We start from the raw sequence: 17,245 nt of genomic DNA, 5'->3' as shown, positions 1-17,245 counted from the left end.
TTTTTTATTTATGGTACCTTTTTCCATAATAGTATAGTTACAGAACAAATAAATAATAAATATGTTAATATTTCTTTCAAAACAAAATAATTAATATAAAATATTTTTTAAATTCGCCATTGTTACCATCAAGTTTGAAGTGGTTCAGTTGTCAGTTGATCTGCCCTCTATAATCGTTAGATATTGCATTCACATCTTCAGATTAATTCAAGTTTATTCGTGATAGAGAAGATCAGTAATGTTTGACGTGAAACATTGATTTTCGATAATTGCACTCAATATGAACTGATAAATGATATTATGATATTGATAATCGCTAAATTGGCAGATATAGATCAATAATTTTATCAAACCTCATCTTATCATGTCTGCCGAGCATCACAGTGGGAAAGGTTATACACCTCTTCCTCAGTGTATGAGCAATACTGACACCGAAGATGAGGATGAACATGTAACACAAAGAAGTGATTTAACAAACAAAGAAACTAACGATGAGAGAGAAACAACGGTGAGATCAATTATTTGAAAAATAAATGAAGAAAGTAATTAGGTCACTTACAAATCTTATATTTAAAACATCTTAAAATTTTATCTTAAAGAAATTTTACATATATTCTAATTTTAACTCTATATCACATAATTTTAGGAGCCTACCACAGTTGAACATGGAACGTATTATCCATTGGATGAAACTAGAAATTTAGCAAATCGAACTAGGAATGGACAAAACATAATTAAGTGTTATAGAGATGATATACCTAAAATGATAATAGAAGGAAATACACAAAATGATTTGTGGAAACGTAGAGATATGTCTCCTCTTCGACGTTTCTGTTTAGTTATATCTATATTATTATGCATAGCAACGATACTTGTGTTTTTATATGTTTTACCATGTGATACTATGATATGTCCACCAGTTGATGAACCACAATCATCTGTTTCATGGGAAAAAACTTTATGGAATGTAGGTGAGTATGATTCATGAAACAAAGTATAAATGAATTAATTTTGTTGTTAGTAACAAGTAGTGTAATTTGATACACTGAAATTTAATTATTATATTATCTCTGTAGAAGTACATGGGCCAATAACTATAATACCTGGATCTCCATATGACCTTATATTCTTACTTCGAGGTCAAGAATATAATGATAGCAATACAGATTCTAATTCCAAAACATCAAGAGGAAGTTCTATTGTATCTATACATGGAACCAGTGGTCTTTATTTATGGTTGGTTTGTTTAGAAAGAGTACCTACTAATATTGATTGCATATCCATTGACACAGACCAATCTGGAAAGTCAGATTGCATTGTCGTTGGAGAACGTGGTTTATTAAAGAGTATAGATCCAACCACAGGCATAATACACTGGAGTTCTGAAGTACATACATTTCCCAAATTACCAGTGATTTTACCAGATCTCAATTCTGATGGAATTGAAGATCTACTAAGTGTAGAAGTAACTCAAGGAAATGTATCGTCTCTTGTTCTTTTATCTGGTAATACAGGACAACTTCTGGGAAAGTATATAAAACATAATTGCTCATTAGTTAATATATACAATCTTGTTTCTGAGGGCACTATTTTGTATTTATGTCATGACATGAATGGTAAACGTACGTATATCATAAACATATGTAATTTGAAAAATATCTTTTTTCATATTTTTTCTAAGAAAAACATTTTATACTTTGTAGGCATAACAAAGTATGTTTCATTAAAAGCACTTCTCAATGGTTCAAGTTTATCGCAAAGAAAAAGAGAAATAACAGCATCGCCACGTATATTTAAAACAATGATGCTGGATGAACAAAATAATTATTGGAAGCCTACACGTTATCATCGTTTGATGGTTGAAAATGAAGGCATATGCCCTTGGGAATCTTGTAAAGCTACTTTAAATCTAACTCTTCAAAAACAACCAAATCAAACATTAAGAATTTGGGAATATATCAGTCCAAATTCGTTTGTTTCAAAACCAGTCTTTTTAATAACATCAGAAGAACCATATAGTACTGGATTTGTAATAAAATTCTGGCAATGGCTTGATACAAATCCTTCGGTAACAGATACGATACCTAAAATCATTGAACGAAAACTAATCGAAAGAGTATTGATCGTTTTCGTTAATTATACCGACGTACAAGTTATTAATGCTAGTCAAACTGATGTTACTCAACTATGTAATGGTACTAATTGTCAACCAAATTTAGATTTACGAGTGAAATTTAATTCCATTGCAGCTGCTAATATTAATCAAGAGGGATATCCAGAATTGGTAAGTTATTGGTCTTCGTACAATAACGAATCGCCTAGAATGCTGACGTCCAAAATTAAAATTGTTAAATTAGATTTAATAATATCTAATTTACCACGTCCTAATGTTCAATTTTTTAAAATACTTCTCAACTATGCGAATTCTATGCATTCTACAAACGTAGATAAACGATAGACATTTGATTAGCATATTTTGGCACACATCATATATAGTTATTTAGAATATGTTGCAAATCAATTGATTTTATGCTGTGGACGCCATTTATATTTTCAAAATGACGAACACGTGAGAATTATCGTGAAATTATTTATTTTTTTATTTATTTTTTTCTATCTAAAAAAGTATCAAACGAATAAAAAAAAAATGATATTCTTCGATTGAATTAAATTGCAAATTTAATTACAAGATAAAAGCTGGCTTATCGGATAATCTTTTTACTAGAAAAACAATAATAATGGTGCCTTGAAATGAGCTATTGATGTTACACGTTGTATCTTACATAACTGTATTATGCTTCAGTGCGCCGGTATTGACATAAAAAAGCAATATTGTTGCGTTATAGATCTTCAAAATATTATCATCGAATATTACGCCTATGTATTACATAAAATTTTAAGGTTATTATACGATAAAAGAAAAAAAAAAAAGAAACATCATACCATCGAATGCAGACATTAAAGTTGAATTGTTACATGTCACATATTGTCGCAAAAAAAATTCATTTTTCAACTTATTCTCACTTATTATCACGCGTTATCAATCTTTTACACGCGTATATGGTAATCTACGTAGAGACAAACATCTATTGAAACATTGACTTAGTTATCAAAATATTATACTTATTTCTACAACAGAAAAAAATTAGCAACGAAACATTGTATGTATGTACATCGACAAGTAATAACGTCGTAAATAAATTGTTTTTCAATGGGCAGTATTTGAAAATTTCCTTTTGTTCCCACGTCCTTGGAAAAAAAATTTGTTTACCGTACGACCGATTGTAGCGCGTGTGCAAACAAGGTGCGTAATTTTTGTTATCAAATTGAATAATGTATTCATGTAATCACAACTTTCGTCTAAAGAAAGGTTAGAAAATTAAATGCATACGTAAAAAAAAAAAAAAAAATATTCAAGCTGTATGAACTTTGAATTGTGTCTTTGAACTTCGGAAGATGACAGGAATAATTATAACGTTAATTCTTCTTTTCCCTTTACGATGTTAGCCAGTTGCAACGTGGCCGATTGTAAAGAAACTAATGCATAATTATCTTGGAGTTAGAGAGGGGGAATATAAATCTGGGAGTAGTTTGATGACTGAGCGAATTAGCTCGGTGAGCGCGCTAGGCTCTATCCATCACGGCGATACGGTCGTCCATAAGATATACAGTAAAAAGTCTCGCGTTGTGCAGTGTTCGATGCACATTTTAGCCTAATTAGTGGACTAATAAATCAATAGGAAGAAGAGAAAGAAGAAGTGTTAAAGATCGTTGAAGTAATTTCCAATTCGAGAGAAGACGAAATCCCGAATCAGCTGTTTAACCTCAATAAGTCCGAAGTCCACGAATGTAAGACGATGAACTGAAAGAAATAACAGAATTATCAATACCTTTTGAAGGTGAGTAGAGAAAGGAAGAGAGAAAAAGATTAAAATACGGAAGAACAAGAAAAAACGGAAAGGATGGCAGCTGGCAAACGAAGAGGAATCCATCCGAACACCGGAAGTGGGAATAGTTTCATGGGAAATTCTTTTTCGGGAGGTAACACGAGGTTGAGCCGTTTAAATTTCCGTCCGAGCTCAAATCAAGAAGATCGAGGTGGGACGAGACCGACCACGGCACCTAGCTCGATAGGTCTCATATTCGTTACTATGTTTTTACATGTTTGCAAAAAATCCTTGCTCTTTGATACCAGATTGAAGGTAGCCATATATTGTGGCGTGATATTTACGATATCTCTCGTGGCTGATTTCGTGATTATGCCTAGATCGTACTTCTCCCGATCGGATAATGCGCTCAATCGGTATTTCGTCAAATGGGGGTGGGGATGGCTCTTGATAGTAACCATCCCATGGGTAGTTCTTACGTCTCATACGCTTGGTTGCGGTCGCAGGTCGATCTTATTGAAGCATTTAGCTCGTTTGGTTCTTGCAACGTTGGCCTGGCTAACGTGGATAAAATTATTTAATTACATCGAAAATAATTTTGGTCGTTGTGTTAACACGAAGGAGGCTCAATTGCAATTCAAAGTTAAATGTCTTCAAGCAGGAAAATTTTGGAATGGCCTCGATATATCGGGTCATAGCTTCATCCTTGTATACTCCAGCCTTATCTTAGCCGAGGAAGGTTCCTCTATGATTGGTTGGGAAGGTATAAAGGATTTAATAATGCGAGAAGAACATTGCAGAGTAACACCGAATGAGACCAGCTTTGGTCCGCTTCGGAATCTTTCCGATAACGATTTGGAGTTCCTAAAAAAGGCCCACAAAATTTGTACACCCTATTTAAGAGCTCTTTTCGTTGTAATGACTATGCAGCAATTACTTTGGGACGTCATGCTGGTCTCGACCGTCCTCTATTATCATATTATGATAGAAAAATTTCTCGGTGGTATTGCCGCCGTTCTAACTTGGTATGTCACTTATCAATGGTGGTACAAATCACCAAAAAATGGTTTACCACCTCCAGGTGATGGTCTTTTTAAATATAACGAAGTTAAACCTCAACACGACCTTACTGTAGCACGAGCAAGACGTAGTACTTTGAATGGAACCAACAATAAGTTCATGGGTCTTCCTATTCGAACTGGTCAAGATAATCCAGAAAAAATTGTCTCGACGAGTAGGCAATCAGAGATTGAAACTCCTCAACCATATCGTGTGATTTGAATATTGGTGTAGTTATCTCTTAAATTTTTTTATGTCTTTTTTTTTTTCATTCTTGACACTCAAAAATCATCTTGATTTATTTTTCAACTATTATCCGATTAGTACTTACTACTCATTCAAAAATATCCGAATATTTAAAAAAGTAAATCATGTACATAAAAATGTGTAAAGAACGTTGTGATACTTTTACATAGGTATAATTCTTGTAATCTCATTTTGATGTGATTGTAGAGATAATTGGTTTTCTTGCATACGATCATATATCTTCGAAGCTTTCTAACTTTAGGAACTATCACAGTAAAAAGAAATATGGGAATGTTTAACTTTGTTACCTCTCTATGGACTGTTGATAAAATATAGTATTTCATTAAGGTATGATGTAACTGCAAATACATTTACATAATTTATCTCAAATTTTACAATTTGTATTTCATAAGTTATATTTGTTGTTAATTTATTAACACAATGTGTTCATCTCTATATTGTTTGGTAGAATAATTTTGTGGTAAGAATTGTAAATAGCTCACACGCACGTTTTGTATAAAGAGAGAAAGTACAAAGTACATATATATGCTTTTTATTAAATGAAAAACAAAAACCTTTCATTCAATTTATGCTAATGCATTTATGTTACTTTTCATATATCCCTGTTTGAAATTGTTCAAATTAAAAAATTCAGTGAACAGAATTTTTATAAATATATAGTTTGTTTTTTTTTCTTTTTTTTTTCAAATGCCATGCTTATTCAATATAAATTTTATCCCTTGCTTCTATCAGATTACTTGGAATAGAGTGATATAATAATATGCAAAAAAACACGAAGATATCGGTCGATCTATAAGATTTTTTACGATATCGTATCATCGCGTGTTTAACAATATGTATAAGATGCGCACTTTTTGTAATAATAAATTTATCTCTTTTATTACAACTTATTGAAATTTTTTCCTAACCAGAAAGACTGATAAGTAAATACTTTCTTTGATAATGATCTCAGTTTTCGAGCTTGAACTCATAAAAACCAAAATATAGGATGATATCCTTTGATCCTCTTACTGGCAAGAACAATTAAGACGAATAAACTTCGATCGATTTATTTGCAATATCAATCAGAGTTATTTTTATGAGATACAAGCTTATGGCTTAAAAATGAAAGTAATAGATGAAATGTTTATACATTTTAGTGACAATTTATTGTCATATAATGACACTTATATTTTTTCTTTCAAAAATGATAAAGTATGCAATATGTATGTACGAAGAATTCTAGACAATCATAAGATAAGCAAAAATAAGTTACGCATTTATCTTTTATTCGCGATACATGATAGTATCCGTAGTACACGCGCTTCCGTATTTATTCTACAATCCTTGCTTTATCTTCACTGAACGTGTTCCTTTGAAAACTCTTACTGAGATTTTAGTAATAAAAAACGTTACTTAGAGTTACGAAGGTACGATTTGAAAAATGAAGGAAATTAGAAAACCATGACTGACGATGATAATTAATTCGAACTACTAAACAAGCAAAATTGAATAAAAAAGGAAATGAAAGATTTTATCCAGATCGGATATTCGTCGTAAAAATTGAAAACATCGTTGATCCACGCACCATTCTGTGTCTCTATTATTATATGTCCCCGATATTATATGGCTAATTATGCATCAACCCTAACGAATATTTACTTATTTTATGCATTTAACATCGTGTCAGTCGACGAAGCAAGAAACGAAGCGCAGCCTGTGTGGAGGACTTCAAACTTTCGATCTTTTCCGAGCAATCGCATCTTCCACAGCTTTCAGTTGCTTCAATAGTTCCTCCCGACGTGAACTAGCCTTTTTAGCAGCTTTTGCAGCAGCAGCAGCAACACTCGCCTTGCTATCGATCAAAGGTGGAGATTCAATGGTTCTTTTCTTCCCAGCCATTATCGTAGAGCGATCAATTTTCTTCGTCGTTGAAACGTTGCTTGTAGGCTTCAAAGTAAGTTTTATCTGTTGCTTCGCACCGCTAAGTTTCAAAGCATCTATAGCTTTGGAATCTTTGCGAGTTAAAGGAGGTGTAGAATCTTTCCTTTTACGAGTTTCACTGGAAGACGACGAGTAACTTGATTCGCTCGAGTCGCTACTGCTACCGCTACTTTCCGAACCGGAACTACTATGAGAAGATCTGAAAAATAATAATCCATATTGTTTTTTTTTTTTTTTTTTTATTATTATTTCACATTTAACAAATCAACGATTATTAAGATAATGAAAAAAAGAAAGAAAAACGATAGATTTCTCACCTAGATCTAGATCTACTTTTGATAACCTTAGCCACTGCAGCAGCAGCAATGGCTGCTTTATCTCTTGTTTTTTCATGATGTCGTTGATGAGATGATAAAGGACTTGGCGCCGGTGGATTCAATCCGGCACGTCGATGAAGCGTTCCAGTAGTAGGAGAGATGGAGCCTTTGGGTGGACGAGGAGAAGGAGCCGGTGGGTTCATTAACATAGCACCACGCTGTGGTGCTCCAGAAGGAACGGCTGCGGCGCTTGCAGGTGGTGAAGGGACCGTTGCTTTCCCTTTTCCACCGCTGCGGGTTCTAGAGGGAGGAGTAGGTGAACGGGACCTGGATAGGGAGTCGTAAGAACTGTAGCTAGATCGGCTCGAGCTACGGCTAGAACTAAAAAAATTATACTCTTACTCGTTCTTATTTTAATTCGTAATTTCAATAGTCTTCTTTTTCTTTTGTTTCTTGTACAATTCTATAACGTATTTACCTATATTCGATCAAAGATGAAATCGAACTAATACAAAAATTGTTCAAGTACGCTAAAAAAGCTATTCCATTTTGATAAATATCAAAGTAGTTTAATGACGAGTATCGTACTTTATCCTATCTTTGGTATTAACCTAATTATTATGATTATTACTAATTAAAAGTAAAAGAATTTTTTTTCATAATTACCATCGTTAAAAACTAAATCTTACCTGGTCGATGAATAAGAAGATCCCGAGGAATAAGATTGTCTTCGAGAACGTCTGGACGAGGTTGTATTACGGCGTACGGTGCTTGGTGATTTACGTCGCATCCATGGATCTGCCCACTCATCGCCTCTTCCTCTTTCCATAGGTGCTGGTTCCTCTTCGCGCCAAGTTTTAGTCGGTGGTATGCGTTCCACTATGACTTCTCTAGACGGTCGCTTGTGCTTTTTCTCGTATTTCTCGTAATATTCACGTTCCCTATCTCGTTCGCGTTCTCTATCTCTCTCTCGTTCCCGGGAATGCGGAGGCGGTGAGACAGAATGCGGTGTGCTGTGTGGAATTGGATGATACTCAAGACGTTCTCGATATTCAGCAGGAGTACGAGAATCTGGCTTGTAATGTACTCTCCTAATGAAAACACGAATTGTTCAATTATTCGTTTGTTAAATAGAGTAGTATCCCCGAGTCATTTTTTATGATACGCTTGATTGTTTATTTTACCGATAATAATCAGAAGGTGTTGTAGGAGGTGGATAATAAGTTTCTGGTTCGTCAATGTATCGTTCAGGTGTAATTCTCGGGGGTGGTATCCTTCGCGGTGGTTCTCTTGGTGGCCACCTTTCAACAGGTGGTTCTGGACTGGCAGCTCGTACGTAATATCCTGCTTCACGATCCAACTCATCTTGTCCTAAACTTAAGTTCATCTTTTTTTCTTCGAAATCCATGTCGGACTCTTTGCGTTTGTTAGCCTTACGCATCATCTATAAACAAACACAAACCAATAAAAAAAAAAATCGATTAGCATTTCGTTTATTCGCAATAAATTCTGCATCAGCGTATATAGCATACTTCTTTGGCATGCCGTAATCCTCGCTCCCAAGCAGATTCAGTAGGTAGTTCTTCTACTTTCGGTGTGTGAGGTGGTGCACCACCATAACCGGCCAATGGTCGAACGATACTCGGTCTATCGATATGTGCTCGATATTCATGAGGTGCGGCGGCATGTGGTGGATAGGCCATTGGTCGCACCATATCAAACATGGTGTAATTACCTTTATCAGTAACGCCAGGGTGTAAGAATCTACAGCTAACACCCCACGTGCATTGTCCTCTGTTGTAAAATCTACAAACTGGTCTCGGTTCTGTTTCCTCCGGCCGAGCATCATCTCCATCACTAAGTTCTCCTTCTTCTAATTCTGATTCCTTGTCACCATCTTCTTCTCCCTCTTCCTTATCGTTTGTTTCCCCGGTTTCCTTTCCCTTTATCTTATCCTTATCTTTTTCTTTGTCCTTATCCTTATCCTTGTCTCTATCTTTATCCTTGTCCTTATCTTTATCCTTTTCTTTGTCTTTATCTTTTATGTCTCTTTCTGATTTATCTTTATGATCCTTTATTCCAGGTATATCTGCATCTCCTATTAATTAAAATTCTATATAAGATAGAAACATAAACGAAAGACAATATATATGTTCCTAAATATATTTACTACACACGAAGAAAGAAAAAAGAAAAAGAAAAAAAAAAAAAATCGAAATGTAAACAATACCTTCGTCGCGTTCATCCTTCCATTGACCATCAGCTTCAAAATCGAGCTGTTCACTCTCCTCTATGTTAACGGTAGCAGTTTTCTCTTCCTTTACAATTTTATCATCGTTTTTCATACTTTGTTCGTCGTTGTCCCTTTTTTCTTCATTAGACTCCCTTTCGCGATCCATGGATACTTCAGCGCCATCCATACTATCAAGATCAGATACGTCTGACAAATCTTCTCCATGAGATATTGGAGTAGGTTTTGATTTAATAATAGGTTCTGGTTCATCATCTATATCTCCATCTGAGATCTGCTCTCCATCCAACTCATTAAAAGAGCCATTTTTAGTTACTGGAGATTGTCCAGGTGAATGTTTATCAGATTCATGATCATCTATAAGGGATGCTTGACCGGATTTATATGATTTTGGTGAACTTCTTCCGGATATGAGAGACTTTGCCGAGCTACGTCCTGATCTTGGTGATTTTGGTGAACTCTGTCTAGATTCGCTATTTCTATACGAAAGTGATTTTGGTGAATTATCTCTGGATTTTTGAGTATCCGCATCGAATTCGTAAGATTTTGGTTCTGAATCTCCGTAAAGTAAAGATTTAGAATCGTTGGGTGTCGACAGACAGGATCTTTCATCTCGAATAGGTGACCTTGACGAACTACGATCAGTACGCGGCGAATCCAAAGAATTATTGCCTGAGCGATATGATTTAGGAGAGGCAGGTGGAGACTTCGATAAACTACGTTCAAATCGTGGAGAACCTTCTTCGCTAGGAGACATTAACTCTGATCTCTGTGATTTTGGAGAAGCTGGCATGGATCTCGGTGATTTAGATCCCTGACCAGATCCGACAGAAGTAGGTGATTTTCCTCTGGAAGAAACAGAACTCGCACCAGACTTCCTATCAGAGAGGGATGATCGTTGGGAAAAGCGCGATGAAGTCACGTCATCTGCGGTGCTAAGTTGATTTCTTCGCCCATTGTAACCATCGGACGAGGAACTTTCTGATCCAGAATCGGACATGTTGCCTGTAAAAAAGAGAATTCAATAGTATATATACGATTACTCGAGAAGTGGAAAAATGGGAGAAAAAGTGTTTAAAAATATTTGATACATAAAATCCTCTTACTTGAGAAGTCAATTTATAGGCGTACGGGCCAAATGTAGCACTGAAAAATCTGCATCTGTGGCATCGATGAGCTTACCTGTGTCAAAAAGAGCCCGTGCAGTACTCGCTCTTGAAGGCACAACGCGCGCATTCCATACCGCGTTGAACATACTTTTATATCACGTTACGAACTTTTTATTTATTAACTTTTTAAACTTTATACTTAAACTGAACTTTTTTCACATTTTATAAAGTATACTGTTTTTTTTTTCTTTTTCTTTTTTTTTTTTTAAGGGTTTCTTCCCTGTAACTTTTTCGTTTCATTTTAAACTTTCAACTTGAACACAACACAAATTAAGAAAGACTGGTAAACCGCGAACCGTTTGTACTGCACTAGAAACTATAACGAACGAACTTTCAACCTGAAAGAATATTTTTTGGGCCTATGGAGAGAGGAAATTAAAGGAGAAAAAAAATGGAAAGAGGGAAACAGAATGAACGAAAAAAATAACAAACTATATTTAATGATATGTGAGAGAAAACATATAAAGTGATTGCATGATTCGTAACAAAATATAATTCATTTTAATGGTTGTCTTTATTGATAACTCGTTTTCAAAAATATATTGCAATAGAATTAAATTTTGTTACAAAGATAATCACTTGATAAGGAATAACACAGGAAAACTATATTTGTAATATCGAAGGTTCACTTATTATCAACGGTTTTTAATTATTAATACAGTATCGATTGCAGTAATAAGAGTTCTAAGAACGTAGAAGTATAAATCTAATACATAATATAACATAATGGTATCTTAAACCTTAATATATCAATTACGAACAAAATTTCTTAAAATACCACTGATACCTTTTGGTTTAATAACAAAATTTGCTTTATTTGTTTGTAGCCATGTTTCGAATAAATTTATTCTTGTACTAACCTATCTATTTGAGATTCATTAAATTTATTTATTCAATATATCAAAACTAAATGTATCGATTGCGAACGAGTATCCATTATGTTGCCTAGAATTCTTTAACAATACCTATAAATAATTTTTCTAATAACGCATGACACCATAAAAGGGAAAAGCGTATTAATAATTTAAAGCAAGAGGAAAATCACGATCACGTCGATGTACGCGCATTCATTTTTTTTCCGATTAGTGATTCATCTAAGGCATTCGGAACACAATCTATGGATTGAGGTTAGGAAGAGGATTGTATCAATATTACTGCAATACGATCTGCAGGATATTTGTTACAAAAGCACATTCATCGATTCGCTTATGTCATATGATGAAAGATTATGAAAATTGAAAGGAATTGTTGCGGAAAACGCATCATAGGATTCTTACCTTATTCACACGTATGCCTGTGGGCCTTTGGAGATTTCAAAGCTCCCGAGGCTTAAGGCTTCCGACGTCACCCAGGAAATATCGAATGTGCGTATTTTGATGTTCTTTCGGCTATAGCGTACTTTCAAAAGTCGATGGTGTGGATCTCTTTAACATTCCCAGCTCGTTCTTTATTCCATGAAATCAAAGTTCTTTCGAACAAAGACAAAGACAAACGAAGAAGTTAATCAAGCACAAAACTTTCAGTTCCAATACGGTTACAGTTCGTCATTGATCACGACTATAGATGATGTAACGCCGTGAATAATATATGCTATACGTTTATATGTCGATTTTACCTGCTTTCTCATTGGTTGACAATAATATTTCACTCATACGATTGGTTAAGGAAACAACCAATCGAAACGTAATTTGACCATGATAGGTTATTTCAATATATTAAAGTTTCAAATGATTGAAAAGTATTATTAGCAATCTTATATATCAGATCTATCGATTGTATTTTTAATAAAAATAATATTTAAGGAATACGGAATATTCTTTTATAGATATTTATTTTTGAAAAAATTTCTTCTAAGCGATATATAAAGAATAACATGAAAATTTCTGAGCAAAAGTAGAAAAAATATAGATAACGGAGTAAACAGGAAATATATCAAGAGATTTAAATTCCAAAAGTGCATATCAAATTCAGTTAGAGACGACGATTGGTCTCAGTAACAAGTTAAACGTCTTCTACCAACGTATAAAATATTCAGTTCTCTTGGCGGTTCTCAAATATCTTATACTTGTTATTAAACTTACAGTTACTGGATTTTATTAATAATTATATTTGAAATTTTACTTTAAAATGTTCCTGAACTTTAATTATTATCGTTTTTATCGTTCGATATTCTTTTGTCTCGTTGCATTATTAGTTAACGTTAATATAAATTGTTATGCTTATACGCCTCCAAGCGCAACTGTGGAACCTCTTTATCCGAAAGGATTACGTATATCTGTACCTCGTAAGTAATTTAATAAAAATATTCAATTAAAATATTCAATTAAAATATAAGAATATAATAAAATTAATCATTTCTGAATGAAACATATATAATAAATCGTATGAATAAATGAAAATAAAATACATGCGATAAGAATTACGTATCGAGGATAATTATGTTGCATAAGTCGTCCGTACTTTCCCATGACTAAACGTATTTATTTTATACTTGCACAATATTTAAGATAAAAGATTTTGGTCGATATTGCATAAATGAAGTGTATAGTTTATCTTTATTTTTTATTAATTCTTTTTAAATAAAATCAAATATCTTCTTTCAAATGGATCGAAATAAGTTATCGAGTATAAGTTTAATGATTTAAAAATAAGAGACCATTCAAGTTCAAGGTCAAGATTACAAACTTACTCGATCAGAGATAAAATAAATATTTTCCTGTTTATTTTCTATAGACGAACAGGGTATCACGTTGGTTGCTTATCATGTGAAGTTCAATGAGGATTTTTATTCGTTAGAAGCAGGAGTAATTAGTATTGATATTATAAAACCTCGCAATGGCCGATGGGTGTATGAAGATCATACTACCGAACTTAAGGAAGGAGATATGATTTATTTTTGGGTACATGTTGTTTATCAAGGATTAGGATATAATCTTTTAAATCAAGAGCACAGAGTAACTGGTTTGTATTAACGCGTTTCGTAATGTTAATGATCTTGTACGTAAGAATATTCGGATTACAAAAAAGATTGATATTCATACTTTTTTTCTTTCTTTCTTTTTTTTTTCAAGAATTTTATAATTACGATGGAACACCAGTTCATGCAAACAACGCAGGAAATTGTGAAACGCCTTCGATAACAAAAGTACTCGATAGGGATGGAAAATTGCAAAATGTTTGCACGAATCAATTGATCTTCGAAGATAATTTTAATAATCTTAATACAACACGATGGACTGTACTTGAACAATTTTCTTTTACTCCAGTAATTCAAATATTTAATAATAATTTTCGAAAAAAAAGAAAAGTAAACAAAAAAAAAAAGAGGGGAACAATTGAATAGTTCTTTTCTTTCTTTTTTTTTTTTAGGATTACGAGTTTGTCATTTATAACAACAGCGATGATAATGTGAGCATAAAGAATCAACAATTAGTAATAATTCCGACGTTTTTGGATGAAAAACGGGGTGCTGATTTTGTACGACGAGGGACATTGAATTTAGAGAGGTAAAATAATTATTGTCGTAAATGCATAGAATATTTTTTATATCACAATCATTGTTAATTTTATATGAGAAAAATATTATTTTTAATTTATCTTGTTAATTTATATTTGAAGATGTACGTCTACTGATAGTAATAACTGTAGACTCGAAGCTGTTGGATCACGTATCTTACCACCGATATTGTCCGGTCGTCTTAATAGTAAAAATTCTTTTGCGTTTCTTTATGGACGCGTTGAAGTAAGAGCTAAATTACCACGTGGCGATTGGATATATCCTTGTAAGTTGTCGATAAATCTATTGATGATAACAAACCGATATGACTGACGACTTTTGATTAGTCATTTAGCTTATTTTCTTAAGAGGTGTATTAATTAACTAATTATTTAAATGATTCATTAAGGAAAATTTTTTTCCTAATTTCTTTTTTGTATTAATACAGTGATAAGCTTGGAAATAGCAAATGATAATAAACAAGAAGGATGGACTCAACCTTTGATAAGGGTTGCATCTGCTTCCGGTAATCCGACATTAAGATCACAACAAGGTACTGACCTAAGTGGTTATGTTCTTTGTGCTGGAGCATTATCACCAATTCAAACGAATCAAGGTCAAAGTCCTTACACCGCTCGAGCAGAACTTTTGCGAAGAAATTCTGGTATACTCTGGTCCGAAGACTTTCACACTTACGAGATTGAATGGAGAGAAGATCGTATTCTTGCTAAGGTTGATAAGACGATCTACGGTGAACAAAAGATTACAGAAAATGCTTTCAATCAACCGGTAAGATTCAAGGATTGGAATAACGTGAATTAAAGAAGTCTTAATAATCGTTTTAAAATTTCAGTTTTACTTAACCTTGGGCTTAGCCGTTGGTGGCCGTGGTGAGTTCCCAGATTTATGTATGAGCGACAATTACATGAAACCTTGGAAGAACGTTGGATCAAAGGTATCGCATTTCGTATAATAGATAGATGTAAATATGATTAATAAGAATAATTTATTAATTGACAGGCCGTTCTCGATTTTTATGAAGCACGAGATAATTGGGCACGAACGTGGAATAAAGAAAGCTCAGATCTAAAAATTGATTACGTCAAAGTTTGGTCAGTGTGATCATGTTCGTAATTTTATATATTCCTTGTTTTTTCATTATATTATATATATTTACCATGTCAACAGAATTATTATAAACGTTTACGAATTTATTCTCTTTTAAATCGAATACACTACCTCGTATAAAAAATAAATTTCAAAAAAAATTTTTCAGTTAGATCATCCAAGTGTTTTAGATGTACGAAATAAATAAATACTTGATTTTCTACATTCTTTATAACCATTATCACTGTCATCATTATAATTAAATTATTTCTGAAGAGGCATCTCTTGAAAACGTTCGCCAAGAAGATGGAAGAGGTGGAGTTAGTGAGAATGCTAACAAAGGTTGCTTGATTCCTTGTTGATAGGAATTAAAACCGGTTCCCAGTAATTCAATAAGTCTGCAACCACGAAATCCGAATCTTTGCTGATAGGCGTAAGAAGCTCGTGGACCGTCCTCGGGCTTGAACGCAATCATTATAGGACCGGTTTTTCCATTCAAAGGAGAAACCAGCCTGAGAATACCGGCTTCAGTATTTTTACGTAATTTTCGAAGTCCACCGTTTAACAAAAGATTCTGTAAGGTTTTCCACCAATTGGATGGCCAAAAATCAGACGGTAAAGTCCTCTTTGTGTCTGTTATGATTGTACACTCCATCTCATCGATCATATTAAATGTCTGCAGAGAAAAACAAAATTTAAAAAAAAACACTTCACGTTAACTTCGTTCAGTTGTCCACAACCTACTTAATAATGATAAAAACTCACCATATATAAAAAAATTATATAAAAAACTATGTAAAAACGCATCCCGACGACATTCGATACGATTCACACGAGTATTAAAGAATAAAGGTAGCATGGTTGCGTCTCACCTTTATACTTTCTTTCTCTGTAACTTTCTGAATGATAAAACATGCATAGAATTGATAATCAATATAGGAATCAATTTCTTCTCAGTCCATTGTCATTCTTTGGACACAATTCGGTTGTCCTTAAAAGCGTAGATACACGTATGTCGCTTCACACATCGTTGACGATTTTTACTTTCACTGCAGATATTACGCCAGATCTTGGTATTACTTGTGGGGGAAAAATACATTTTTATCTTGTTTTACCTGTATAAATGACTTCTCTCGATGTATGTAACATTCATTTGGTTCTCATTAAAAGACGGTACTAGTCACTAAATCAACTTTGTTTTTTAATTAATAAAGTTTTATAAGAAGAAATGAATTTAATAATTCGTTCGGTAAGTTTTCAAATGAGATCAATTAATTGTATATACATTAAAAATTTTTCAATGAATTCAAGATAATATTATCGACGCTATTCCTGATAATTAATAATGGTAAGAACGAATTTGCTGAAGCAACTTTTAATTTCATAAGTGATTTCATACAATACAATATAGCTGGTATACCTGTTATACACCAAGTAAGTACATCTTGTTCTCTCTTCAACAATGATTCGATCAACTAACTCGATCTTGTGTTTTCTTTTTAAGGAAACTGAATGGCATTTTGATCCGGAAATTGGGAAAAAGAGAAGAGTCAGGTACGAAATAGAAAATGGTTACCGTGGTGAAAAAGCTATAGCTAAATTAGGTATGGGGATTGGATATGTACAGCCATGGAATACGCTGGTTAAAAACAAAAACTAATTGAGCAACATTAAAAGGCAATTTTTTATCCTACAAATACTAAATTTAGATTTCAAAAATTGTTCTCTAATAAATTATTTCTTCAAAATAAATATTCAGTTATTTCCTA

The 17,245-nt window shown here is 33.4% G+C and overlaps 6 protein-coding genes and 1 long non-coding RNA gene across 13 annotated transcripts; 5 read left to right on the top strand and 2 right to left on the bottom strand.

Moving 5' to 3' along the window:
* Positions 1 to 175: 175 nt before the first annotated feature.
* Positions 176 to 3,218, top strand: LOC127062322 (uncharacterized). Its single transcript, XM_050990308.1, has 4 exons — positions 176 to 508; positions 647 to 971; positions 1,077 to 1,622; positions 1,704 to 3,218. Exons 1-4 carry the CDS (start codon positions 365 to 367, stop codon positions 2,456 to 2,458), a joined length of 1,770 nt encoding a protein of 589 aa, XP_050846265.1. The 5' UTR covers positions 176 to 364; the 3' UTR covers positions 2,459 to 3,218.
* A 151-nt stretch (positions 3,219 to 3,369) lies between these two features.
* On the top strand, positions 3,370 to 5,733 carry LOC127062331 (acyl-coenzyme A diphosphatase FITM2). Its single transcript, XM_050990333.1, has one exon. It carries the CDS (start codon positions 3,963 to 3,965, stop codon positions 5,166 to 5,168), a length of 1,206 nt encoding a protein of 401 aa, XP_050846290.1. The 5' UTR covers positions 3,370 to 3,962; the 3' UTR covers positions 5,169 to 5,733.
* A 727-nt stretch (positions 5,734 to 6,460) lies between these two features.
* On the bottom strand, positions 6,461 to 12,437 carry LOC127062314 (zinc finger CCCH domain-containing protein 18-like). Of its 7 annotated transcripts, none has more exons than XM_050990289.1 (8): positions 12,151 to 12,437; positions 10,887 to 11,232; positions 9,684 to 10,709; positions 8,986 to 9,551; positions 8,638 to 8,897; positions 8,143 to 8,544; positions 7,454 to 7,834; positions 6,461 to 7,335 (listed from the first exon to the last, which is right to left on the bottom strand). In XM_050990289.1, the coding sequence occupies exons 2-8, from the start codon at positions 10,957 to 10,959 to the stop codon at positions 6,924 to 6,926; spliced, it is 3,120 nt and encodes a 1,039-aa protein (XP_050846246.1). In that variant the 5' UTR covers positions 10,960 to 11,232; positions 12,151 to 12,437; the 3' UTR covers positions 6,461 to 6,923. The 7 variants fall into 7 exon arrangements, with proteins under 7 accessions (XP_050846246.1, XP_050846244.1, XP_050846247.1 ...); XM_050990287.1 differs by having other exon boundaries at positions 10,887 to 11,211; XM_050990290.1 differs by having other exon boundaries at positions 7,454 to 7,780; positions 10,887 to 11,211.
* A 401-nt stretch (positions 12,438 to 12,838) lies between these two features.
* LOC127062328 (beta-1,3-glucan-binding protein-like) lies at positions 12,839 to 15,583 on the top strand. The gene is made up of 8 exons (XM_050990327.1): positions 12,839 to 13,157; positions 13,607 to 13,834; positions 13,945 to 14,138; positions 14,243 to 14,379; positions 14,492 to 14,655; positions 14,818 to 15,158; positions 15,223 to 15,324; positions 15,390 to 15,583. The coding sequence occupies exons 1-8, from the start codon at positions 13,001 to 13,003 to the stop codon at positions 15,489 to 15,491; spliced, it is 1,425 nt and encodes a 474-aa protein (XP_050846284.1). The 5' UTR covers positions 12,839 to 13,000; the 3' UTR covers positions 15,492 to 15,583.
* A 139-nt stretch (positions 15,584 to 15,722) lies between these two features.
* On the bottom strand, positions 15,723 to 16,535 carry LOC127062338 (uncharacterized). The gene is made up of 2 exons (XM_050990345.1): positions 16,242 to 16,535; positions 15,723 to 16,152 (listed from the first exon to the last, which is right to left on the bottom strand). Exons 1-2 carry the CDS (start codon positions 16,281 to 16,283, stop codon positions 15,736 to 15,738), a joined length of 459 nt encoding a protein of 152 aa, XP_050846302.1. The 5' UTR covers positions 16,284 to 16,535; the 3' UTR covers positions 15,723 to 15,735.
* On the top strand, positions 15,953 to 16,664 carry LOC127062341 (uncharacterized). Its single transcript, XR_007781119.1, has 2 exons — positions 15,953 to 16,091; positions 16,532 to 16,664. It is a non-coding gene; the product is annotated as an uncharacterized LOC127062341 (long non-coding RNA).
* Positions 16,665 to 16,690: 26 nt separating this feature from the next.
* Positions 16,691 to 17,228, top strand: LOC127062339 (uncharacterized). The gene is made up of 3 exons (XM_050990346.1): positions 16,691 to 16,725; positions 16,788 to 16,910; positions 16,981 to 17,228. The coding sequence occupies exons 1-3, from the start codon at positions 16,705 to 16,707 to the stop codon at positions 17,134 to 17,136; spliced, it is 300 nt and encodes a 99-aa protein (XP_050846303.1). The 5' UTR covers positions 16,691 to 16,704; the 3' UTR covers positions 17,137 to 17,228.
* The last annotated feature ends 17 nt before the right edge of the window (positions 17,229 to 17,245 follow it).

Source organism: Vespula vulgaris, chromosome 3 (assembly GCF_905475345.1).
Source record: "Vespula vulgaris chromosome 3, iyVesVulg1.1, whole genome shotgun sequence".
Taxonomy (NCBI): domain Eukaryota; kingdom Metazoa; phylum Arthropoda; class Insecta; order Hymenoptera; family Vespidae; genus Vespula; species Vespula vulgaris.
The sequence above is the reverse complement of the archived record's forward strand: the minus strand, read 5'-3'. Positions and strand labels throughout refer to the sequence as shown.

What these genes read in the sequence shown, in the direction of transcription:
- LOC127062322 (XM_050990308.1), top strand. Translation starts at nt 365, where the DNA reads ATGTCTGCCGAGCATCACAGTGGGAAAGGTTATACACCTCTTCCTCAG. An exon ending in ACGATGAGAGAGAAACAACG is followed by an intron (nt 509 to 646) that starts GTGAGATCAATT and finishes ACATAATTTTAG; the next exon opens with GAGCCTACCACAGTTGAACA. An exon ending in AAAAACTTTATGGAATGTAG is followed by an intron (nt 972 to 1,076) that starts GTGAGTATGATT and finishes TTATCTCTGTAG; the next exon opens with AAGTACATGGGCCAATAACT.
- LOC127062331 (XM_050990333.1), top strand. Translation starts at nt 3,963, where the DNA reads ATGGCAGCTGGCAAACGAAGAGGAATCCATCCGAACACCGGAAGTGGG.
- LOC127062314 (XM_050990289.1), bottom strand. Translation starts at nt 10,959, where the DNA reads ATGTTCAACGCGGTATGGAATGCGCGCGTTGTGCCTTCAAGAGCGAGT. An exon ending in GAAGGATGAACGCGACGAAG is followed by an intron (nt 9,552 to 9,683) that starts GTATTGTTTACA and finishes TTTAATTAATAG; the next exon opens with GAGATGCAGATATACCTGGA. An exon ending in TCTTCTTATTCATCGACCAG is followed by an intron (nt 7,835 to 8,142) that starts GTAAGATTTAGT and finishes TAATTTTTTTAG; the next exon opens with TTCTAGCCGTAGCTCGAGCC.
- LOC127062328 (XM_050990327.1), top strand. Translation starts at nt 13,001, where the DNA reads ATGTTCCTGAACTTTAATTATTATCGTTTTTATCGTTCGATATTCTTT. An exon ending in GGGACATTGAATTTAGAGAG is followed by an intron (nt 14,380 to 14,491) that starts GTAAAATAATTA and finishes TTATATTTGAAG; the next exon opens with ATGTACGTCTACTGATAGTA. An exon ending in AAAATGCTTTCAATCAACCG is followed by an intron (nt 15,159 to 15,222) that starts GTAAGATTCAAG and finishes TTAAAATTTCAG; the next exon opens with TTTTACTTAACCTTGGGCTT.
- LOC127062338 (XM_050990345.1), bottom strand. Translation starts at nt 16,283, where the DNA reads ATGCGTTTTTACATAGTTTTTTATATAATTTTTTTATATATG. An exon ending in ATATAATTTTTTTATATATG is followed by an intron (nt 16,153 to 16,241) that starts GTGAGTTTTTAT and finishes TTTTCTCTGCAG; the next exon opens with ACATTTAATATGATCGATGA.
- LOC127062339 (XM_050990346.1), top strand. Translation starts at nt 16,705, where the DNA reads ATGAATTTAATAATTCGTTCG. An exon ending in TGAATTTAATAATTCGTTCG is followed by an intron (nt 16,726 to 16,787) that starts GTAAGTTTTCAA and finishes AATGAATTCAAG; the next exon opens with ATAATATTATCGACGCTATT. An exon ending in GTATACCTGTTATACACCAA is followed by an intron (nt 16,911 to 16,980) that starts GTAAGTACATCT and finishes TTTCTTTTTAAG; the next exon opens with GAAACTGAATGGCATTTTGA.